The following is a 26619-nucleotide window of genomic DNA, read 5'->3' on the forward strand; positions in this document are numbered from 1 at the left end:
GTTTATGAGGCCCGACTGTGTTCTTGCGGCAGAGCAATGCCAAGTTTTCCCCCCTCTAACTCTCCTCCTGGCTGAAGGTATCCCATGCAGCGGCCATCTGTCTACCGCCTCAACTAATGATAAAGGGTGGAGTCCCTTTTCCTTGGTCTCGTTACTTCCCAATGCTTTACTGTTAAACAAACAGGGCATAGCACGCATGGAGTTTAGTTTCTCCTTGCGCTTCGACAGGCCTCGAAAGCCGACACACCTAAACCAACGCCTGTCGTCGTACGGTGAGCATTTGGAGCGGCGTGTCAGGTAGCTTCACTATGTAGGGCACGCTACGGAGAAATCTGGTCTCAGGACACTTGTCCACAGGCATCAGTGCGATGTCGCATGCCAAACATGGCGCTTTACTACTCGAGCAAACATTTTTATCCATCTGTCCTGTTATAGACACATTGTAAATCTTTATGGCTGTACAGCTGTTGGCATTGTTTCAAAGCTTTGCCTTTTTTTTTCAACTAAAATAACAAAGTTGAACAAATAGTGTGACAGCAAACAGTTGTTGTGTCAGCTCAGATGACCATGAGGCAGAAAATGCTCTGACCTCGACGGCCCCTGACTCCCCTCACTGCAATGCACCCTGGTGACTATGACAGAAGCAATGCAAACAGAGAGCAACACATGCACTGGAAAACAGATTATAGCACCAACAGGTCTTTTTTTTTTTTTCAGACCAGGTCATGAATCAAATGCAGGGAATAGACGTTTATTCGTGTCTAAACTATTGTGGTGAAATGTTATAATCCAAAGTGACTTTTCCAAATGTCTGTGCAAGTGGATGACAAATAAGGCAAGACCGGTTTATTTTTCTGAGGGAAATGTGTTAGCCTTAGTGCAGTTCGTAGCAGAACTATTCATGTCTTGCACGTTTTGTCATATTACGACCTTAATGTAGTGTTTTTGGGATTGTCATTAGTCCATTAAATGTAGCGTGCATATGTGAACTGGAGGGTTAATGTCAAAAGATGTTCAGAACGTTTTGCTATTAAAACACTTTAATGTGTGCTTTATAGAACTAACTTTTGTTGCAATTGCAGCTACAGTCTTCATATTTAGAAGACTTTTGCTCATTCTTCTTTGCAATGCAGTTCAAGCTAAGCAATTTTGAAGTCTTTCCACTGATTTTCTTAATTAGATTTAGGCCTAGACTTTGACTGAGCCATTCTAATACACCTAAACCAGTGTTGCCCAACCCTGGTCCTCAAGGCACACTGCCCTGCATGTTTTAGGTATTTCATTGCTTCAGTCGAGCTGATTTCAGTAGATGGCTGATTAACAGGCATTTGCTGAACTGCAATCAGTTGAATTAGGCACATTAAAGCAGGGAAACTTCTAAAACTCGTAGGACAGTGTGCCTTGAGGACCAGGGTTGGGAAATACTGACCTAAACTAATGTTTGTTTATGGGACAAAGCTGATTCTCTTTCCCACTCTGAAGTCTTGTGAAGTTTTCTTTCAGTATTACCCTCTATTTAGCTCCATCCATATTCCCATCAGCTCTGTGCAAAAGTATTTGCCCAACATGACAGCATGAGTCACCAAGGAGACGGGGCATTGTGGTTGATGTCCAGTGAAAAGTTTCTATCGGGTCTTGGCCCCTATGTGGCGTATAGCATTACACAATGTTTAGTCGTGAATTGCACGACTAAACATTGACTTGTCAGCAGATTCTCATACCTAAACTGTGGCTCTTTGCAGCCAATGCTTTGGTGGTCTTGGCTGTTTCTTTGATTTACACTGTCCTTGGTCAGACTTTTCCCTTAAGGTGTATGGTCATGTCTTGGTAAAATAGCACTTGAGTCATACTCTTTAATGCGATTTCAATTATATTTACTAATTCACCTTCCTAAACTAATGCCCTAAGTCAGTTTTTTGCCAAAAGTTTTCTTTTTTTTTTTTTCCTAAATCATGTTTTGACAAAAATGGCTTAAGCCATTGTTTCGGAAGGTGACAATTTGATATTGTTCTACAATATAACAATTTTTAAACATTCCTTATCTGTTCCTGGGACATCTGACACTGATTAGAAGATCAAGGTCTGTTCTATGATGTTCATCAACTTTTATTTAGCGAGTAGACAGGGCAAATCCATACCATGCTTTTCAGACTGTTGTTCTTAAATTATAATTTTTTTGTCCACCATTCATCTATTCAGTTATGAGCTACTTTGTGATACTCTTCATTGTAAAATAAATAAAAGTTTATTGATTCATCAAGTTACAAAACCTTACAGAGTCCAATAGGTGTGAATACTTTTTTGGAGCGCTAACATGCAGAGCCTGACCACTATTCATTGAAAGCAAAACATAATGTTAACTGCAGATGCTCTGATCTTATATCAATATTTGTACCTGATCCGATATTGAAAAATTATTTTAGATGTGGTATTGGTCATCTATTCTGGTCCATAAAGGCAGATCTATTCAGTCTAAAGCAGGGGTGTCAAACTCAATTTCACCGAGGGCCACTTCAGCATATTGGCCACCCTCAACGGGCCACATTGACGATACAAATCAGGAGTGCCCAGGTGCAGTCCTTCAGACTGCAACTTTTAGATGTATCCCTGCTAAAACACACCCCAGACAAAAGGTTGACTTCCCTCATTAGCAGCAACTCAGTTCTGTAGAGCCTTATAATGAGTCAATGATCCAGGTGTGTTAGAGAAGGAACACATCTAAAGTTGCAGATGGTAGCTCTGGAAAACTAGACTTGGGCAACCCTAGCATAAAATGTATGAAAATACAATGTTAAAAATAAATTAAACACCTCATATTGTTAAATAACGCTTTGGAGCTTCTGGTTAGGAAGCGCATTACAAACCTTTGGTTGAAATGGTGCGTTAAATTCAAGTCTCCATTACAGACCAGAGAAAACTAAAGAGAATCTGAGGCGCAAAAAGTGGGTATGCAGCGTATGCAACGCATAGGGGCACAGCACCAGAGGGGGCGCCAAAACCCCGTCTGGAGGGGGCGACGCGCCGATTATGTTTTCCCATACAGTTCAGCGCGCCTCACGCTCCTTCACCTCTGGCACATACATAACGAGGTACATGTAGCGATTCTTACACTTCACCCTGACGTTCCATCCCTGGGTGGGGGTTGGGGGGCGCCGATTTATGTTTTCGCATCCACCTGAATAATGTGTAGTTGCGCCACTGAAGAGAATGCAACACTGTGTTAATCCATTTGAGGAGCCTGCAGTTTATCTTGAGGAAATAAATGACGATGCAGAAGTTAATTAGACTGTAACATACGCAGTTCGCTGCTCAACCACTGCGGACGTGGCTCCGCCGCTGCGAAGTAACTCATCCAGAAGATTTAACAAATGGAGCCTTCTGGGTTCACGTTACCCAGGAGAGCTGCGTTCTGGAGGAGCTGCAGACATAACATCTGTCCGTTTCGGAGAAGCGAAACCACGCAAAAAATAAAAAATAAAACAAAAAATTCCGGAAAAAGCTCACACCGGACCGCGCAGGGTAAAATACTCACACAGTTCAGTTGATCTGTTTGGATCAGACAGATCCAACTGACTGATGAATTAGCGCAGATTTTTCTGCAGATGGGAACCAGGAGGAAGTGCGTTCAGACCCCAGCGGGTTGAAGTGATGCTAATTTAAGTGAAGTCCCTTAGTTTAATTTATTAAAAGTTATTGGGGCCTCAGTCAGTGGTTTTTATCACTACGGAGAAAAATGTAGATGCATTTATCTGCTTAATTTGTGATGGGATCTGGATTCACGGTGAATATTAACAAAACCGCATAAAATCCGGCTAAATGGCCGATGTTAATATGATTGTAATTTCACAGATAAAAATAGTACATGGCCGATTTTTTTAATGTTGTCAGTCAAGATAATGGATAACAAAAAAAAGTCTAGCGCGACCTGCCGCCCTGACACCACCTCACACACATCTTCATTCACAGTCTTACTTGTAAATCGATGTTTCTTTTCTTGGACGTTTTGTTGTTAGCTTGTCGATGTCTCAGTTTTATTCGCTGGGAAAATCAATAAGCAGCTTGAGGCGACTCTGCTGCTCTCTAGTGGCGAGAAGCCGTAATGTTGGCTAGTAACAATCGGAATGCATTATGGGAGATGTAGTTTGTAGTCAATTCGTGCTCAAAACCTATTTTAAGTCAATCATGGGCCTATAAAACGCTGGAGGGGCCACATAAATTGACGTGGCGGGCCACATGTGGCCCGCGGGCCTTGAGTTTGACACATGTGGTCTAAAGCATCGTTTACACCGCAGCCTAAAGAGACCCAATTCCAAATTTTTTGACATAATGCGACTTGTATCTGATCTTTTCATGACAGTCTAAATAACACAACGGGTTCTTTTCGAATGTGACACAGGCCACTTGGGTGTCGGATACGTATCCGATTCAAATGTGACCTAACACCCAGGTTGCATTCATCCGACCTGAACGTCACAGATACTCGACAAATGTCACTATTCTGTGTCCTAATATGTGCCAGCGGGAAGAAAAACTACAACCATGGTGGACTATAATGAGGATTAAGTTGTTAATATGCTACTCCGGTCAGACAACAACTTCAAATGTTTAAGCTATGCTCCACCGTTGGCCTCCATGTTTACTTCCACAAACACTGAACACTTCTTCTTTTTATGGCGGTTGGCAAAACACTGAGAACTCTGATATTATTGCACCCTCCACTATGCACTCGAGACACTTTCAGGTCGTTTGCTTGTTCACACTGCAGAACACGTACAGGTTACATATATTTGGAAGTGTGAACGGCCACAGCAAAAAATCCGATTTGACAAAAAATCAGGACCGGGTCACTTTAGGCTGCAGTGTGAACGCAGCCTAAGTCTGTGGTTTGTGTCTGTGCTGAATGATGTCATGCTTATTTATTTATTTTAGGGCTGTTGTAAACGAATATTTTAGTAATCGAGTAATCTATCGATTATTCTTACGATTAATCGAGTAATCGGATAAAAAAAATTACAAAATGAAATATTGGTAAATCTGGCATAATACCGGTGTTACTATCAGATATCAATATCAGTCCAATTTTTCATATTTGAGCATCCCTAACAGTTGCTTTTTTGTAGTTTAGAAAACTAGCCTGTAACAATAATAGCTCACTTTCTAAGTTAACCAGAAGAAAAGTTATAGAAAAATCTGAAATTATATTGAATTTAATAACAAAGAGGCAGGCTCACAAATATGCTTATAAAAAATGTCTACAATCCAGCTTTTAGTTTATGTATTCATCTTCAGTGAGTTTAATAGATTAATTAAACTCACCTTGCCACCTAACCTGTCACGCTTTGGGTTTGAAAATACGGGAAATGCCGCCTGGAGTGGGAGGAGAGGGCGAATGAACGAACGTAAGATGGGGTGGAGGGGAGGAAATAGACCAGCGGACTGACGAACCGTTAGACCGGGGGACGAACACGGGGGGAAGCAATACGGGATATTTACGACACCTTCACTGGTCACACTCAGAAACTCATCTACCAGCCATGTACGATGCGCTCCGCCACCCGTTTCTTCAGACCGGGATATGAAATTTATTGTGCGGTTCGTCGGTAAAGCTACATTTACACGGTAAGCATCAGCTACTCAGCCGCCCGCCCTGTTCAGGCTATCCGCTCACCTCAGCGCTCTTCCCGCCGTTCGCTTTCAACCAGCAGCCCCGGAGGAGAAATGCTGCCGTACTCCAGGCATTCCCCCAGTCATTTTAAGGATGCTTATTGGCATGGGCGTAGGTTTGGGTAGGAACGGTAGGGACATGTCCCGACCAATATTCACGGGATATGAAAAAGTCCCGACCAATATTGGCTCAAAGAACGTGGATCTACGATCTTTGATTAGCAGCAACAGGCGGTGCGCGGAACGGAAGCTTCTTAGTTTGACATTTATTATGAGCCTCCGAGACCGTGTCGGAACGGTGCTGTCGGGGGGCGTGGGGGGAGGGGGAGTCAGTTGAATCGTCGGACCTTCTTTGATTAGCAGCAACAGGCGGCGGCTAGCTGGGTACACGCGTCTCCTTCTGAGTCTCCGAGACCATGTCGCCACCAAAAAAGAAAAGGACAGACATTAGAAGTTATTTCGCTACGTCGGCTGTAAGTACAGTGAGTGGACCCATAAGTTAGATATCTATCACGCAACGCATTTGTTGTAAAGTCCGGTGTTTAGTAAGGTCAGCACTGAATGTGAGGTAGAATAGGTCTGTTAATTATGTAATATTTTTTCTTTTTTCTTTTATTATTGATTTCTTCTTATCTGCAATTGTGTTTGCAAGGTCCCCACCAAAACTTAGACCGAACCTACGCCCTTGCTTATTGGTTCCCCAAAAACGATAAAAAGTCGGGCATTATCATCAATCAATTAAATCCCCACGGGCCAATCTTGAAGATTGGACTTTATGCCGCTGAGACTTAGCTTTTGTCAACAACTCAGAGGCGGAAGTGAGAGCTCCGCGCAACGCAAATGAAGTCCCGGCCGGAACACGGTGCGCTAACTAATAAAACATAAATTAACGAAGCTTCGAGGCAGGTAAATTTTCCTCGAGGAATTTTAGTAATCGAGGTACTCGAATCATTCGAGGAATCGTTTCAGCCCTAATTTATTTTACATTATTTAATATAATTCCTAATTGCACTTCCTAAACCATTTGAAAGAAGGTTTGTTGCAGTTTATTTTTGTGTTTGACCAAGGTAGTCGACCTATTGTTTTTGTCAGTTCCAGTTTCTTTATTTATTTTACATTTGCTGTTGCACTGATTGAACAAATAAAACTTGGGTTGTTTTTACATGTTTGACTACGTTTGCACTGGCGCAGAGTTATCAAAAAATATAATTCAGTACATTTATGTCTGTTTTTATAAAAAAAAAAAAAAGAAAAGTTTAAAGTCAATTCAGCACTGTTTTTTCTGTATCGTATCGGATATGTATCGGCTGATGCTGAACCTCTTATAACCAGAAGTGAAAAGAGTGTATCAGTGCATATATGTTGTTAGCGTGTGGATAGTACTCAGGACAGGAGAATAAAACTACCCTTCGCAATCCTTCACATGCTGAAGCTTGAGCAGCTATTCAAACTGAGGGTCCTACTTTTGCACAGATGGTCACACACTTATTTCTTATTTTGGGAGAGAGAGAAATACTCCATTTATATGTGTGTGTGTGTGTGTGTGCGCGTGTGTGTGTGAGTGTGAGCGTAATCACTAAAATTACAGGGGACGTAATGGAGCTCAGGGAGCGTCAGCCTCCTTGGCAATATTGCTCACAAACCATGATAGCATTGCTGTGGTTTACCACTCATATTCATGCCAAAGACTTGAAATACCCGCTAGTGGACCACTTTTATAAGTTTTACCCCATACACATCTTTGACGGTGTACAAAGTGGAAATTTGCGGCTCCCAAATTTAGTTTATTCTGACTGCAGCCGTGTCGGGGAAGCCGAGATTTAACGTTGGAATATTTCAAATAAAATCAGCTCAGAGTAATATTTTACCGTTTTGGGATTTTTTTTCTAATAAAAGAAAACATTTATTATGAAGGTTTAAGACCGGTCTACTCTGCTGCTCAGTAGGGTACAGTGTTGTAAATTATTGCCTCTTAAAAAAAAAGCATATGTGATTCTATCAATGAGTCATTCTCAGAAAAAGTGGAAAGAAAACAGACTGAGATGGCTTTTTTTGTCCCAGCAGCTGCCTCAACCTGTAATTTAGGATTTATTTCAGGTTAGTTTTCCAAGATACGGCCCATACCACCACCGAGCTGGAAGTGTTTGTTTGTTCTGCTACAACCACGTAGCACATCTGTCAACATGTGGACTATCAAATCAGAAACAGTTTTGATTTAATTCATAAAGCAGAAGAGAGTTCAAGTAGGTCTTACTCCAAAACAGATTTTCAAAAGCTGTGATCTCTCTTATTGACCAATTAGACAGAATAGACTTCCAAGTGGTCTTTATTAGAACCATTTAAGACGTTTTCAAATCCTGCAAGGTTTTATTTTGTGACTTTAAGTTTATTCCTTCTTTTTTTTTTTTTCTTACTACAAACTTCAGTCTGATTTCACCTCCTACACAACCGGCTGCTATTCAAGCTGACACTGGCCAAAAGGCAGGGTGCACTCCGGTTTACAGTCCATCACACAGTTGACGTAAAACTGATAGACAACACCTTAGGATCACAGTAATTGACCTGACTGTGTGTGATTTTGTGTATGTGTGTCTTTTGACCGTGGGAGTAAAACCTACACATCCACAAGGAGAAAATGCTGCTCACAGAAAAGAACCAGCCATCAGGCCAAAAACCAAAATGCATTTTCAGTGCAGTCCTTGGACAGAAGCCTGTTGCAATGAATCAATTAATCACATGATGAATTAAAATGAGATCGTTAATGTCCATTCTGATGATTAGTTGTTGTTTTTTTTATGTTTACAGTGATTTCATATTCCGTTTTATTTATGGCTTCTGTTGTGCGTAGTTTTTATTTCAGTTTTATTTATTATTTTTGGTTTATGTGTTTTTTTGGATATGTAAAGTATATTCCATGTCCATTGTTTAATATTCTTTACAAAATTAAATCAAATTAGTCTTTGAGATGGCGAACTTGTATAATTATGCCATCGTCAATATATTACTTCTCAAAACAACCATATTATCGTTTATCGCACTAATTACTGGGACAGTTTATCGTCCAGCAGAATTTGTTGTCGTCACAGGTCTGGTTGGGCATGAAAGTCATGATCATCATTTTACTTTGAATGTATTGCAGTTAAATGTTTAAAACTGGAACTCAGGTCAGTCTGCAAGACCTACAGAGTGAGAAACCCTCACTTCACTCAAATGAACACATCACAGTCCAAAAATGTAAACCAAGAACTAATTATTGTCACTTAAAACAGAAAACAATTATTTCTACTGCTGCTGCTAAAATACTATCTACATGTTGATTGCAACAGCTATTGTTCTTAAACGTTTCATAATACCACATTTTCAGGTTTGCTGTTTTATATCATAGAAAATAAACCAAAACAAAAGCATTCTGATGAATTTGATGGACACAGTTTGGTTATTCGGGGATGCATGGTGGTTCAGTTAATACCACTGTTTCCACAGTAGAGAGAAAATTGGAAATTTAACATCGGTGATTGGCCAAAAAAACCGCAATCGGTGCACTTCCACTTGGTACACTTTGGTACTAGTAACAGTTCATTACTTCTCTGGAACCACATTCATTGTCACATTCTCCATTTGTTTCTCTCTACAGGACTAACATGGTCTTTAATGTTCAAAGCCTGTTTTATGTGTCTCAAAACAAGACAACAAAAGCTATGGGGTGGGCCCAGAGTCAAATTAGTGGGCTCATAAAAAAGCAGGAATAAAGTTAATCTATTGCTTCCCTTGTTTCATCTCCGTCCAGAAAATTGTACCTGCTAGTTAATAAGGTTCTCTGACAATTAGCAAGAGGAGCAGTCTGAGTACCCCGTGGTGAAAGTGTGCAGCTTCAGAGGCAGAGCAGAACCCACAGTCACGCACAAGAAATCTGCTTCGTCTTACATTAGGAAACAAAGCCACGCATTAAACACAGAAGTTACTTCTACCGAGGGAAGGCAAATCAAACAAAAAATCCTTGGCATGCATTATTTATATGAGGGTAATCTAGTGTGTCTTTCTTTGTAGTTTTAGCATAGATGATCTCTCCAGAAATGCTGAAAGTTAACTTGTTTTTGTAGAATGCAGCTGCTGTGAATTTTAACTTGATGTGAAAGTCATACAGTATTAGGAACCCTGGATTTCAGCGATGAGGAAAACACAATAAAACACGGAATTTTACAGATATACAGTGGTACTTTGGCCGCTGCAGCTCCTGTACCACCCATTACCTAGTTACGCAGACTCGGCTTGTGCATCTGTTTGGCTCTCCCTTCGACACAGACAGAATGAACCAGTCACCCATGGTGGAAACTCTCTCAACTCTGACGTCTTCCCCAAAAAATAAATTCATACCTCGTAGCTTAACGCAAGCTTCAGGGCCACCAAGTTTTATAAATGAGAGAAAATGTTTGTGAACGTTTTGTCAGCATGTGGTTGATTGGAGGCACAAGGATACAATGACTACTCAGAGACACACAGGGGAAGCTAGCTAGCTGCAACACCTCAGTCCAGTTGATGGCGATAACATAAGAAGATCGTAAGCTGCCAATAAACTCTATAGAAGAAGTAACTAGCTACAGGCAGTCATGTTTGCTAACTCTTGAACATGCAAATAGAGTTGACGATACTTATTGCTCTGTGCCTCAAATCAGATATTCCTTTGAGGAAAAAAGGCAAACAAACTTCCATCAGTTTTGGCAAAGCAGTGAAAACGGAATAAATGGGAGCTACATAAGTATTTTGGTGTTGAGTTCAACTCTAAGGCATTTTTAAAAGGCATATTTTCTTTATTTAAAAAAATGAGATTCATGCCAGCCCTGTTTAGTCCGCTTTAATCGAACTCTGGTGTGTTTGCCTAGAAAGTTGGGTCAGCTTAGGAAGGTGTGAATCAAACCAATCAGTTGACCAAAAATGCGAAGTCTGGTCCACCTACAAACCGAGGTCTTGGTCCGGTTGAAGTGAACTCTGGTGCAATTTGAATGCGTATGTGGATGCAAGAGGACCAAAGGCCGCATTGAAAGCAGGAAGCGAACTACAGCGCAGGGCATTCTGGGTCAACAGAGCCTGAGTCTAGCAATACAGGCAGAAAAGGCTTATAGCCTTTTGCCAAGGAAAAAAGCGAAATCCTACAACTGCTAAAAGAAATGATGGGGAAACAGTTTAACGTCTTTTAAACCTCTCCTTGACATCTATTTTCCCACTTAATTAACAAACCATGACAGACAATTTTCCTGTTTAATTTCTGCTGCGACAATAACATTGGAACTTCATTTTTTGTGTCTTTTTAATTCAGTAGGTGTAAGCAGTAACCAGGTGGTCGTCCCTGACAAAGTGAACGCGGTGCTGGGAAAGAACATCACGCTTGGCTGCAGGATCCTGGTGGAGCCCAACCTGAGTCTGACGCAGATCTCCTGGGAACGCCGTCTTCCGTCGGGTACCATCACCTTGGCAGTGTTCAACCCCGAGTACGGAACCTCGTACGGCCAAGAATACGGCAAGCGCATCTCGTTTGTTTCCCCGTCCATACGGGACGCCACTATCATCATCGAAGGAGTTGGTTTTTCTGATATCGGGTCATACACCTGCAAAGTGGCGACTTTTCCTCTGGGCAACACACAAGCGTCGACCTTTGTTAACGTTTCAGGTAATGTAGAATCCTACTGTCGGCTAATACATCAGGGTTATTTTATTTTTAATATAAAAAATTTACAGAGCAGTTAACAGCACAGCAGTGTGGTAGAACAAAGCTTGACAGACCGCTAAGCGTTTTCTCTGGAGAAATGAACCGCTCCCTAACCGCTGCCTCCTTAGAAAGATGCCAGTTGTTCTTAAGAATCTGCAGCTGAGAGAAGCACCTCTTGTCTGACCTCAAATGTCTCAAATTTGAATCATTCAAAAACTTATGTCACTGCTGCCTGAAAACACTATTTTAAATGTTTTGGTGTGTCTGACCTGCTGCCCTTAGAACAGAATGCAGGAACTTCAGACTGAATCTGAATCAGACACAGCAACAAGTTAATTGCAGGGTGTGATACAAAATGAGTCTCATAACATTCAGTTACATTTTACCAACTTGGATGAAAATGAGATTTGGGAAGGGGAAAAAAAAACATTTGCTCTATTCTGACTTTTAGTTTTCTTCTTTAAACATTTTTAGCATCCACTTGTGATCCGAATTGTTGATTTTCAACTGAAACAATGATGAGAAGCGATTTTAAAAATAAGCTGTGCACCTCCTAAAGATAGTTTTCATCTTAAAATCATTTTGTCACTTTTAAAATGAGCAAAACTATGTTTTGCAGTGGCTAAAAAAAGCAGTTTCAGGCTGTTTGTTTTTGTTCTTGAAGAAAACTTGGCTTTAATATATATGACAAGGTAACAAAGCTCTGATCAGTTCACTTTGTGCTTTTAATTTTACTAAATACTTTCTCCCCTTTGTTGGAAATAACAAATTCATAACCATATAAAAATACAGTCATTTGGAGTATGAATGTATTTGAACTGAATGACCACATTTCCCAAGAATCCTATTGTTGAACTCCTGCTAATTAAATGTTAAACTGCAGTGTCCTCATATTTCTGTGTGGAATACTCATTCTTTAATCTTCTTTGCTTTCTCGACACTCAGCATATGCTTTAAGCTCTAAATGTGACTCGGTGTCGAGAGTAGGAGATTGCGCTATTGGCTTCAGCTTCTTGTCCTCCTCCAGAGACAGGAGGAGACTCTGATGTTTAATGAGCGGCACATTAAGTATTGCTGCAACAGCCGCAGTGTCTGAAACCTCGTGGAGCTCAATTACACCTTACTGTCTTCTCTGAGCAGATTCTCAGGCTGTTTTATTTATTTTTTTGTGCTCATAGGGAAAAATGTACACACATACCCAAACACATACCTTCTTTACAATTCAGATGTAATTAGGGTGTGATTACAGAGGAAGTATGTGTCCTTTTCAGTCTGATATGCAGCGTGTGGGAATTAGGTTACCCCACTGGGTAATTTTCTCAGACATTGGAACATCACAGTTTGAAGAGTTAAACGCAGTAAGTTTATATTCCCAAGCGCCCTTTTTATGTCCTTCGTGTTTGTTTTGACGTGTATGTTTAAAATTCCTCTTTTCATTATAATGAAGTTCATAATTCCTCTGCAGCTGTGTGATACAGCAACAGCAGTGCCTTGCAAGATTATTTGTACCTCGCTTTTCAGAATTTCTGGCAAATGAAAATCTGAATTGTATGATGTGCATGTATTCACTCTTTGATAGCTTAAATAAAACCTGGTTCAATCAGTTCAGAAGTCACTTAAAGTGAAACTGTTTGTGGCTGTGTGATGTAAACCCGTACCGTTTCAAACAGCTGCTCAGTTCACCTCAGGAGGCCAGCACTGTGATGGGGTCAGGCAAAAAATAATGCAGAACTAAACCAATTTAGACGAAAACGTCAAAATTCACACAGAAACATAAAGATAGAACCCCAAGTAACCTATTTAGACAGTCTATCAACAAAAGATAGGTTGATTCGGGGTTAATTACACTTTAAATAGTAAGCAGAGAGCAGCACCTCTGTGTTTTTAGCTGTAGTGTAAATCAAGTTGGAAGATGGATGGAGCTAAACACACAGAAGAAAACCTGTTAGATGCTGCAAAAGACTCACAAAGTGGGATATAGTTTCACATTCCAGTGTGACAACAACTCTAAACACACGGCTGGAGCTACAGTGGAATGGTTTAGATCAAGGCATATTCATATATTAGAACAGCCTAGAAAGTCCAGGCCTAAATCCAATGTCGGATCTCTGACAAGAAACAAAGGTTGCTATAAAAATATCAATTCATCAATGTATCGCAATCCATTTTTTTCCAATTCAGTATGGATTCGGGTAAACTGATTGCATCCCACTAGTCAGAGGGTTCACAACACGGTTAGCAACGAGATCCGCGTGCTGTTTTATAGTAAATCATTCCCCTTCGTACATTTCCCACACTTTCTGTTTGTTGGACAAAGATGGGAATTAGACTGCAGCAATGTTGATTAGCTAGCTGAGCAGCTAGCACCTTTTCTTAGACACCAGGAACCCATCGGATACCTGTCAGTGCGGACACCAAATACTCAAAAGTGAAGTCGTCTTCTTCTTGAGTTTACTGGCGGTTGGCAGAGAGGTGTGCAGTTCCACCACCTGTTGGTGAGGTGTGTGGGTCAGAACTGCAGTATCGTTCAAATATGCTTTAAAATGATGGTTCGTAAATGATGTGAACTATCTCACTTTCTACAATTTTTCACGTTTACATACACTCTATGTCAACTTTAATACCATACTGTCATGTTTTAATTTGACACAAGCGTTACTGTGCTACTGTTTTACTTTCAGATATTTTACTTCTCCAAAATGTTGACGTATGCACCGTTAAAGTAATGAATACAACCACGACGGTTTATACAGGCAGGAAAAACAAAAAAATACAGTTATTCATTTGTCTTCCAGTGAACTGGTTATATGCTACTTTCTACTAAATCAACACTGAAGTATTTAAAGCAATATTGAAGGGATATCTAATTGAACTATGATCCAAACACAAATGCATTCCTGAAATTTCTGACTTTAATGATTAAAAACATTTAAAATCATGTATTAATTTCATAAAAGTGTAATAAATTCTTCCCACATCTTATTTTCATTAGCTGCACCTTTGTGCCCACTACCACTAATTCAGATAAGTCAAACGAATTGCAACTTTTTGAATCTACTAAAAAAAGAAATAAAGAACGAAGGAAACCTCCTAAATACGACCATGAACATAGAAAAGGACTGTTTTTAAAGCCCTTGACCTCTAACGTACCCTTCGATACTTGATTTATGCCATGTGTGTTGTATTTACTTCCTTTTCTACCCATTGCTTTTATATTTTCCCCTACTGCGATTCCGTGTTTGATTCCTGTTTATATTTTGAGGATCATGAAAAGCACACGGCTGCATTTTCATTCCTTTCAAATTAACTACAGTAACAACATGGAACAGCCAAGCCCGTGAGTAATGGACGAAAGTCACGGCACGCGTTGTAATGTTTAACAGGTGCAGTGGATATTGGCTTTATTTCAGAAGTCACACTCTCCATCCAAAACATCTCCAATATGAGCAATGTCACGAGAGAGAAACACAAATATTTACCCATACATTAGCTCTTCTGGCTTGGGTTTTCTTTTCTCCTCTAGTCGACAACAGGAAAGGACAAAAATATTTAGGCAAAGGTTTAGTCGGCGAAACCTCTCTCGTGTAAGCAGAAGGAAGGAAAATATTACCCTAAGTGAATAAGCTACAATGACCCCTTTGTTTTTAACTACTGGTAGGTCAATGGAAATCTACTGAGCAGTTCAGTTACTTGAAAACAAAACAAGGATGCAATTAGGTTTAGAAAGTGGATTTTACAGATAAGGAAACTACCGCTGTGTTTTTGCAAGGCGTGTAAGCGCCGAGAACCTATTTTCGTCCCAAAGCGCTCTCTCCTTTGCCCTCTTCATGATTGGACTCTTTACTCAGTCTTTAAATGGAGGTTTTAAGTCGGCTCAAAATGAGCTAAGTGTCGTATAATTTGCTTGCAATAAAGTACTTTCAGATCTGCCTTAACAGAATTCTGGATTTTCCCCGAGTCAAAATGTCGCATGCAAAACGTTGCTGCTTTGTTATAGCATCGCAAGTTGTTTTTTGTTTGTTTGTTTGCTTTTTCTTACATAACATAAATACTTTTCTACCGGTTTGCTTCTTTTTCACGCATCCTTTTTTGTTAAAAGTGCACTTTCCCAACGGGTTCAGATGTTGTGTGTGAATCGAAGAGTCATTGTAGGCATATTACTGAAGGGAAATTATTGGCCTTTTCCCACCCAACACTTTTCCACTCATCCAGAGGGTTCTCTTCGCCACTCCCCAAAATGAACACGTCCGTCTAATTTGGTTATTCTGATGTTTCAGCTGGCCGGCCTGCCAGCATAGAGCAGCTACTGTTTTAAAGGTCAGAGGGCTGCAAGGAGGGGCAGAGAGAAGTGAGTGAAGAATGTGAGGGCGGAGCCAGGAGGTCAGCATCCCCGCCCCTTCCAAAGGGGTACATGAGGTGGATGGTTATTTTTGGAAAAGAAGGAAAACGGGGTAACAGTTGTTTTTTTTTTTTCTTGTTGTTCGGAATTTGCTGCTGCACCTCCTTGTTGGCTAACGATAAGGAGCAAGATGGGAGATTTTTAATCCAACAGCTTGTAGGATTTAGCAGGCAGCGAAAGAGGAGGCGGTGTACTGCAACACGATGCAGACAAAATAAACCAGAGCACACTGTAACCTGCTTTTAACCGGGCCTGTTGTTTATTCAGTTCCCCTCCAGTAAACGTTTTCTTCTCTTGTCTCCTTTTTGTCCTTAACTTTCCCAACTGTCAGCGCTGACAGTGTGTGGTATGTTGTTTTATTTTTCTTCTCATTCTTTCTGTCCAGAGCATGGTTGAGACGAGTTTGCTCTTTGCACAAAAGGAAGCGCGGTTGCATAATTCTGGTCACGTTCCTCCTACATAGACCTGCTTGTCGAGTCATTCTCAGAGAAATGGTGTAACATCGTCCCAGCGCAGAAATGGTCAGACGGAGGGCGACTATTGTGTTATATGTAGTCGAAAATAAACAGCACAGAGCAGAGCCCCTATGCAATCTTTAAAAAATATGAAGTCGGAATTTAATAGCTGTCTATATAGTCCAACTGATTAAGTTAGAATATTATTGGTAAGCCTTTTGATTTCAGGAGCTTTATCACTGAGTGAAACACTTTAAGTTGTTCCTTTAATGCCAAATGTGTCATTTTTGATACGAATATTTCTCTAACAAAGTACTTTCCTTAAAAAAATCCACTACAATAAAGTAAACATTTTGTGTTTTTAGTTATAACGACTAAATCAACACAAAAGCCTGATAAATTAATTATGGTACAAACAAATTTAGAAAACAAGCCCAGGAGTCCAAAATGGTTTCTTTTCTGTAATGAAACACTTTCAATGTTTAATTTTGAAAAGAATCAGAATTTTTATTAACTAATTGTTTAAGTTACCAGGTTTTAAAGGGTTAATTATACACAGATGGAGTAGGGATATGGACAATAAATCAATAGCAATACAATTCACAAAAGACAAATGATGAATACCAATAGATAATATGCCTGATAGAATATTCAATATGTAGACTATCAATGTAGGCAGAGGAAAAGCTTTAGCTGCTCTACGTTGAACTGACTTGACCTTTGGTTACTGAGCAACAACTTGCTGAGTAACTTGCGTAGAAGCTGTTTCAAGTTTCTCCACCAAGCCTCATGACTGCTTAAAATAAAAGAAAAAACAGGAAAGTTCATGCCACCAGTTTTTAAATATCTTGAATATTTCTGATGTTTAAAACAAAAAGTCTAATCTATAACTATCAATATTGACCGATATGAAATGCTTATATCATAATGCTTTTTTCAGCCAGATTGTCCAGCCCTAAAGTGGATGTTTGAAAGCCTTTATTTCTGTTAATTATTTTGATTTTTAACTTACAGCAAATAAAAAAAACATGACATTTGAAATCCCACCAATAGAAAGACTCTTTCTAAAAACAGAAATGTGGGCTTAATGAAAGGTATCTCTACAGGATTTTATTTTAGAAAGGTACTTTTAATCTGACAAATGAGACTCATTGGAGTGTGTATTCTAATTTACTGAATATGACGGTAAGCATAAGTAAGGAAAAATAAAATAATGCATCAAATATTACTATTTACTTGATAGTATTAATAGTTTTTAAAATTAATGAGCATTGGAATTTTGAGCTGGAAAGAATATGGAATATTGACCTGAGAGCCTCAGGTTTTTTCTCTCCTTTAAATGTTATGGAAACCTCTGACAGTTATGGACTTCACTGAAACCAGCTAGTTATGTGTTTCAGCTGTAGATCACAATAAAAAGAAACAGTACACAGTAGTAAGTTTACATTTTTTTTTCACCAAAGTCCTAATTGGCAGCATTCCTTCTTTTCCCATGTCTCAGCCTTATGATTAATATATTTTGAAGGGCAGGTTTGCTTACAGACTTCATAATCCATTTTATTTGCTTTTGGTTTGTTTATTTATTTCAGACATTTAAAATGTCTTCCCGTTCCAGAATTAAATGCTCTTTATAGATTAGTTTATTGATCTTCGAGAGTGTGTACTTGCATTGTTATGCCATTTTTGTGCTGTTAATTAACAATGCTCTCAAAACGATAATATTATCGTTTATCGCTGTCATTTCTGGGATAATTTATGGCCCAGCAAAATTTATTGTGACAGGTCTACTTCTTGCTGCGAGTGCTCCCAGCTGCACCACTGTTCAGTCCACAATGAGAAACTCTCCACCTTAATGTAGACGGCTGTGTAGAACTGTTTGTCAATTTTTAATGTGTGCACTCTGGGTGAAAGACGGAAATCAATGTTTTCTCTTTTAGCAGTTAAGTACACTAAGGTGACCGGACATTATTAATTCATACATGAACACGAAAAGATCACTAATAATTGTTTCATCATCTATTCAGTTTTTGTTGTTGTTGTTGTTTTCTCCTCCTGTAAACAGTGGAGCCCAAGGTGTACGTGTCTGCAGGCCCCGCGGCTCTTCTTGACGGCGGGGACGAGGCGCTGGTGGCCACCTGCATCGCGGAGCGCGGGCGGCCTGCCGCTGAGGTGTTCTGGGAGGCCGAGCTGTACGGGCGATCTGAGAAGCAAACTCAGGAGGAAGTCAACGGCACCACCACGGTGCGCGTCAACTACATGTGGAAGCCCCAGAGCTACGCCCAGGGAAAGATGCTCACCTGCGTGGTGCGCCACCCAACGCTGCAGACAGAGTTCCGCATACGCTACAAGCTAAATGTGCAATGTAAGTCCTGAATTAAGACAACTCACATAGTTCTATCTGAGAAAAATCATGATAATTTTCTTTTGATACAGTTGAAATCAGAAATTTAGATACACTGAATAAAAAGACATTTTTTTCTCACAGTCTTTTATTGTATTATCTTAGTGAGAATTACCAAAATGACTTCTATTTGCTACATGGCACAAAACTTGGCAAGAAGATTTTTTTGATATCTGTTTGTAACTTGCCTTAAATTCAAAAGTAGAGTTAAATACAATTAACACAGTCAATGCTCAATTTGATATATAAAACTTTATTAGATATGGCCTTGACTTTATTTGAAATATAATGGACACAGAGGACAAAAATGAAAGGAGAAAGCAAAGTGAGACAGGTGGGGAAAAGGTTTAAAGGAGATGGGAGTACAGGAGAGGAAGAAGCATAGAGAGAACACAAGTCGACACCCTAGAAGTCTCCCTCCACACCTGCAGAAAGAGAGAAAACCAGAACCACAAACAACATATATGTAACAATAGTTATAACATTACTGAAAATCACACGGTACAAGTTAGTACGAGGTGTTTTTAGTGGCAACTGCCTTCCAACATTCATTGTATCTGAAAAACATCTGAATCTAAATGTTTAGAAACATTTGTCAGTTGAGCGCTCTGACTCTGTGTTTTTCGAAATGGGAAAATACTTTCAGTACAGTTGAATTTCTCCATTTGTTTTGTCTTGAGGAAAAAAATATCAGGGTCTTTTTTCATTCAGCTGACTGGTAGTGGAGAGCAACATGTGGGGGAGGGGCAGCATTGTGTTTCGCTAAGCTGCATTCACCCCAAAAAAGTTTCAGTTGCTCAGGGACGTTCTCCGCCGTCTCATCAGAAGAACTTCAAGCTATAAGATAATGTTTGTAAATGTATGAGTTAAGTTTTAAAACTGTTTAAAATCTTAATGTCAGGAAAGGTTTAATGCCTCCCTGCAACAATAGTTACAACAATCCCCTTTATTTTTGTAAGAAAGCAATAGTGTCAACTAAAAGTAAACTGAAAGCATCAGCTAAAGTATGGATTTGAAGGAAGTAATTTCGATGAAATTAAAGTCAGAATTGCAAAGGTGCCCCATGCTTCCTTAACAAGCAGACTGTTAGTCTGTTTGTTCTGTGTGAGTGGAGACTAATGAAGGTGTTTTATGAAATATTGATCAAGCCTTTAGAGCAACACAAGTAGCAAGAGGCTGCCGGGCACAGCGGATGTAGACACACGGAAACCAAGGTTAATGCAGGAAGAAAGAGGCTCTCTAGTTCAATAAATCATGTCAAGTGCAGAGGCAAGAGGTTTTAAGTGCAAAAGAAGCACAATTTTGAACTGTGTGGAATAGGTTCAGTGGACGCAGCAAGTAGTGACATCTTCGCCTGGAATGCAAACAGTTCCTTCATCTGCCCTCTAGAGAAATCAAAAGGAAAAATTAGATATCTGTGTCACTATTTGCCATGTTTTATTACAGTGGCGTGCGTTGCGCTTCAGTTATTTCTTCCCAGTGACGGTGCAGGTCTGGGTTATTATGTGGCAGGCTGGATCTGCTGACTGACTCTGCTGTTTTCTAACTTTCCATCAACGAACGCTCATTTGTTTGCTCTCCCAGCTTGAGTGATTACAATACATGCTTTGTTTCTTCTGGAAAAGCTCATTTGTCACCTGGCTGCTTGAATTACAGAGACTAACTGTGAAGCTTTAGTCTTCTATCGCTGGAAAAATGATTTGATTAAGTACAAGACATGATTCAATTCTGTTCAATTCAAATGTACTTTATTTATACTAAAGGGAAATGTAAATGTCATGACTCATATCTTCCAAATATCTCTAAAGGGTTCTTGCAGATGAAGATTCTGTGGGCAGGAAGAATCTCCAGTAGCAGTCTTGCTCATAGTCTGATGACACCTCTGATTGAAGACTGTTGCTCCTGACTTTTATGACATGTTAGCAGCTCAATTTCCGAACAGCAGAGATGATATTCCACGGCAACATATGTTTAATGACACCATTAATTTACACCTCCTTTGCTTATGACACTCCTATTTATATCTGTAGGTGTTGTCATATCAGCCCTTATTGGTCCGCTTTAATCAAACTCCAGTTCATTTGCCTAGAAAGTTTGGTTTATTTGAGAAGGTGTGAATGTGTCATCAAGGTCTGATGTGGATCAGGCAAGGCGAGGCAAACCTTTGCGATTTCTCAAAGGTTTTGGTTCATTTGACTCAGTGCAGTTTGAAAGCGAACTGCAGCAGATGAAAATGTAAAATAAGTTGTAATTTTGGTCCCCAATCGAACCAAGACTACCAGGCTGTCAGGAGTGAAAACACCGTCTGTCTGTCCGTCTGGCTAGAAAGCTGGGCAGAGAGACCTTGGAGTCCATATGATCCTCACCCATTGTGATCGAGGGAAGACATGGTTTGAACTTCCTCCTTCTCTTTCTGCTCTTTGGTCTGCATCCATGAAGCCTCCTGTTGAACCTCTCTGGGATTTGGGGTCATAGTTCAGAAGTTAATTGAACTTTGAAATTCTAGCAAGCTTTGAGTTGTAAAAGCAATGAATTGTTGCCACGGTCAAGAAGAAATATCCATTAATGAAACATTAATGGATATTTATATATATATATATATATATATATATATATATATATATATATATATATATATATATATATATATATATATATATTGAACCATATCTAACTATGAAAAAAAATTTGTTTGTCTACAGTTGCACCAAATATATCCATACAAGGAATTGATAAAATCTGGTATGTTGGTCAAACAAACGTGAGAATCACCTGCACAGCCAAAGCCAACCCTCCTGCCCATGACTACAAATGGATCAGGTCAGTGTCTACAACACATTCCTGCTTTTACAAAAAAACTACTATTTCTGTATCTCGAGACCAGGGGTGTCCAAAGTCGGTCCTCAAAGGCTGACATCCTGCATGTTTTAGTTCTCTCCCTAGTGATAGTAACAATCTCCTCAGCAAGTCAATGTTCTGCTTAGGCCTTGTAATAAGCCATCATTTGATGCAGGTGTGTAAAACCAGGGAGAGAACTAAAACATGCAGGATGCCGGCCCTCGAGGACAGACTTTGGACACCCCTGCTCTAGACTCTAATGTTGCAAAGCTTTCTGCATGAGAACATTCAGTCACTTGCACATACAGTTCATCCATTTTAGGTTCAGCACCTTAAGCAGTTATTCTAGTAAAGATTTGCAAAATAAATTGTTGTATGACTCTGGCGATCCACCAAAAGAAAAGAAGAAGAAGCCTTAAAATATGTTGATCTTTTATTCCAGGTGCACAATCTCACATTTAATTAATTTGTGTACATTTATTCATTCGAAGAGAATTAATTTTTACAGTTTCTATGAAACAAATAAAGCATTTTTGGTCATTTATTATCCTTTCTAAGTTAATCAGTGTGTGGAGGAACTTTTTCCTGGAGGTTAATTATGGCGTGATTCAGAGAACAATTTCTCCTTTTTTTTCTTTGTTGTATAGGGAAGATGATGTAATGATTATTTTGGAATTGATTATTTTGACGATTAATTGATTAATCAGATGAAAAATTGGCACATTCTGTAAATCTTTCATTTAACCACTTGTGCATTTTTTAATAAAATATTAGAAATGCATTAAAAGATTGAAATAAGCATAATTCAGTTCCTTTTCTAAAAGAAACATTTTATTGCCTAAAATGCAATAACATCTCATTCCTTTAGTGAACACTTTATCATTTGTAGTAAATGACACATCTACAGCTAAAGAAATACTTCTGACAGTGAAAATCTCAGTCTTTTTTGCTTGACTACACCAATAGAGTAGGGCTGATCTGTTGACTAATTTTTAACTAACCAATTAATAACTGAAAAGCAACCAGTGCATAATAGGATGTTTTTTTATTTACAGAATTTGAGCAGTGTCAGACTTCTGCGTAGAACATATTTACAGAAAAAAAGTTTTTTTTAAACTTAAATCCAAAATATATAGACTTCTTGTGCTGTTTTGGGCTAATTACTGCTCTTAGTATGTTGTTCCTTCAACAAATTGACTTTTTTTTAGTCTGTGTAGTCTAGTTAACAATTTCTCATTTACTAAATTAGTCTATGATTATTTCAACAATCGATTCATCATGATTAGTCAAATGAATCTTTTCAGCTGTAGCTGTGAGCCTGTTTCCCTTGTAGATGCCTTTTGTACCGGGACATTTTACATTAAAACTGGGTGAACGTATGTCTTTTACTTGGGAAATGATTCACTAAAGAGAAGACCAGACACCGGAGAAAGAGGAATGGGCAAAGATTCTTCAATTACGATGCTGAAATCTCATGAAATATAGAAAATAAACCAAGCTCTGCCCTGTTGACAGAATGTGGGTTTGTACTGGTATTCACAGCAACTGTAACATTCACAGCAATATTAACACAATTTATTTTAAATATTGTTTTTTTTGTTTGTTTGTTTGTTTGTTTTTTGGTTGTTGTTTTTTTTTTTTCAAATTTATAAAAATTCAGATTCTAAATCCTTTATTATTATATTATGATGCATTGCTAAAATGTTATTTCAAAGATTTTACAGAGGGGTGCATAGAAAATGTAGAGCATGCTGTATTTTGAAATACTTTGGCATTTTAAATGAAAGCTTGATAAAGGGATTCTTGACATATTATTATATTGCTAAAATAAAGTGCTGCACACATCCAGAGTTGGTTTGAGTTATCCAGGACCTAATTAATACTTCCTATTGGAGCTACATTCTCGAAAAGGCCCCAGATACTCATCATGTGAAACTGTCTCAGCAGGTATGGAGTCTGGAAAAATGTTTTAATATATAAATTCACAATGCCCTAAAAACCTTTGAGATGTTGTTAAATATTTCCCTGTTGTATAACATGACAATAAACACTTTAAGAATCATATTCAGGTTAAATCTTCCACTGGAGTACAGTAAAAACGTTATTGAATATATTGGTAGTTTGAGCTGGTTGGCAGCTAGCAAATATGAAGATGCCAAAATCTGCAAGTATTTCTGATATATGCAGACCAAAAAATATGTTCCACAACGTCAAAACAAGCATGACGTGGGAGACAGGCTGCTGCAGTCATCCCAGATTGGCTTATTAAACCTGCCTGGCTGTAAAAGAAGAAGTTTGTATCTATAAATTACTGATAGTCTAACCCTGGAGCCTGGACACTGGAGCTGTTGCATGTAGTGCTGAACCCTTTGGGAAGACTCCCTGCTATAAATAAAAGACTCTAAACGGTAGTTCCCGTTTAAAGCAACCGGCCTGTTGGCAGCTTTCCGTCATCATTAAAAGCTTCATGCTTACTGTTTGCTCTGGTGGCTCTGACCTTTTCAGCTAGGTGTTCTGTCACAGATTTTAGCTGAAGCTGCTTTATATCCACAATATTTTATCTATGGAAATCTTTTTTTTTTTTTTGTTAATTTGTGCACAGATTTACAATAATGTAAATAGAGATGATTGTATCATTGTTGTTTTGTTTAAGTTAATTGTGATTGTCTATTAGGATTTTGTAAAGCATATGTTGATACTGTACTATAGGTGAATACTGAATTTGCATGAAGAGATTATTAGTATTTTTTTCACTTTACTAAATTCATTGTCCAGACAAATATTTTTCACCAATGCTCTCCTGGTGTCTTCTATATAGTTTTAAAACTTTTATTGTGAAAGTTTGACAGTTTGAATACCATACTTTGTGTTAAGAAATGTGCAGTGGTGGTTAGTGTTGTTTTTTGATTATTACTTATTCCACTTGGTAAGAAAAAAAAAACATTTTTCTGCAAATTAGAAAAAGAAAAATTCAGTCAGAGAAGCACTACTTTAACATATTTTTGCTGAGGTAAAAGTATTTCATAAAAAAGCTAGTCTGAATAACTGATCATAACGTCTTATTAAATATTTAAAAATGAAATCAGACAGGCACAAGTTTTGTGTACCAAATGTTGGTATCTTAAAATGAAAAAAATAATTCCAAATCAGGTTCAGCGGATAAAACATAATGTGAGAACAACAAAGTTTGTATAGAAACAAAGTCTGTCTTGTGTGTCTGGTTCATTTTTGAATTAAACAAACTTGTTCTCCATTTAGTTACTCTCAGTGGATAGAGTATCCAGCAATTTTAAAGTAAAGTAGCCTTATTTCATAACAATATTAGGAAAAAGTGAAAGGTGCAGTGTAGTAAAACTAGTGCAGAACATTTTTTTATCCCAAAATGTTACTCACTCCCAAAAGTGTTCATATCTTGTGAACACTTATTTTTGTTTAGCAGGATACAAAGTAAAGTTAGAATGCTTAAAAAAACTTATTATTATGATATTGTTAATATTTTAGCTGGGTAATCCTACAAATCTTATCAGCTGATTACATGTTAAACGGTAACCAGGGTCTGATTCTGAAAAACTGTTTCCTGCTGTTTGCTGACCTTCTTAGCATTAGTTCCAGGTCAGCTAAGTGGAGGTGACTGCTAGCTGAAAAAAATTTGAAAATTTAGATGCACCATTTTGAGCAGGATAAAACCTGGTGTCATGTGAATTCTATCATTGTGCTTTAAAAGTTAGAAATCTGATGTTCCTTCATTTGTCATTACTCAGCCTACAACTTAGCTAATTTAATGGGTTTTTTTTTTGCCTAAACACTGAAACTATTTCCTTTATAGACAATTTCCTTACATCTGAAGGAAGAATCCATGTAATTTATCTGACATAATAATAGTTACCAAAATACAAATCAATACAAGGTCGAGCCAGTTGGATTTTTCTTTTCAGTTTTTGTCTGTTAAATGACGCAGACTAAAATATGTCACCTCTGGTTTCTGTGCAGGTTGGATGGAGCCATGCCAGAGGGTGTTAAGATTTCAAACAACAGCCTTTCTTTCACACGCCCGCTAGAGCGCAATGATTCTGCAATCTATTGCTGCGAGGTGACTAATGACATTGATCGCAGCACTCACAATGTCAACTTCTGGGTTCAAGGTACTTTTAACTTTTTTCTCACAGTTTGGTTACGTATTACCAGATCTTCTCAACTGTGTTTTTTTTTTGTTTGTTTGTTTTGCTTCAAGTTTTTCTCATGTAGGATAAAATTCAGTAATTAATGTCCCTAGAACAACTAAGCTTTAGTGTAAATGTAAATGTCCCTGCCAGTATTCACTTTCACACATCCCCGGCAACAGAGGAGGAGCACGGGCCCCAGATAAAGAGTATCAGGACTGAAAGTTTCCAGTGTTGTGGTTTTGGCAACATTAGATGACTCAGATAAGAAAGAAGCTGTTTATCCCTGCTGGTTCAGCAAAGTATTCACTCATGTAGCCTTTTTACTGTGCTTTGTTAAGGTCAGGTTACACAGCAGGACATAATGAATTGGGTTGAGAGATTTGCAGCACACAGAAGTCTGTGTTTATACTCCATAAAACATCTTTGTTCAGCAGTAGATTGTGCCCCTACAGCACTGGAGCACCAGCAGCTCCGATTATTTAGCTCAGCTCAACACCTATAGATTAAACTGTGAAGTAATGGGAGAGTGGAGTTCACTGACTCTCCAAACAGGATTTACTTTCATTTGAATTTGATCCTGTTGATGCAATTAGAAGGCTTTGTTCACACTTAATTTTTTTATATGTTTGGCCATTTTGCAACCACAAACCTCTCTTAAATTTGTAAGGATTTTTTGTTTATAATTTCTGATCCTTAGTTTCTATTCATTGATTAGATCAGCTCTATTTTACCTTAATTCAGTCCTGTATTTGCTTTAGTTGTATTATCTTCCTAATGTCTACTTATTGGTTAATGTTATATTTGTTTTCCTAGTTACTCAGTTTATGTGCTCTCCTTTGCCCCTGGGCTATTTTCCCACTCTCTCCTCAGTCTCCCTTCCGCTCTCTTCCCTCACACTGCCACCCGTTTTTAATCATCAACCCGTTACTTGTTCAAGTAATCAACCTCACCAGTATAAATACAACTCATTCTCAGTCACTCCTTGCTGGTTTCTC

The 26619-nt window shown here is 38.7% G+C and overlaps 1 protein-coding gene across 1 annotated transcript in view; it reads left to right on the forward strand.

Moving 5' to 3' along the window:
* Positions 1-26619, forward strand: part of nectin3a (nectin cell adhesion molecule 3a) — a 62290-nt gene that overhangs the window by 24458 nt on the left and 11213 nt on the right. Inside the window, exons 2-5 of the mRNA XM_088012086.1 lie at positions 10979-11329; positions 18285-18584; positions 21326-21443; positions 25452-25603. Coding sequence (XP_087868212.1) covers positions 10979-11329; positions 18285-18584; positions 21326-21443; positions 25452-25603 — 921 coding nt within the window. The remainder of the gene's footprint in view (positions 1-10978; positions 11330-18284; positions 18585-21325; positions 21444-25451; positions 25604-26619) is intronic.

This window comes from Poecilia mexicana, unplaced genomic scaffold (genome assembly GCF_051168715.1).
Source record: "Poecilia mexicana isolate PSO_F unplaced genomic scaffold, ASM5116871v1 scaffold_13, whole genome shotgun sequence".
NCBI classification, from domain to species: Eukaryota; Metazoa; Chordata; class Actinopteri; order Cyprinodontiformes; family Poeciliidae; genus Poecilia; species Poecilia mexicana.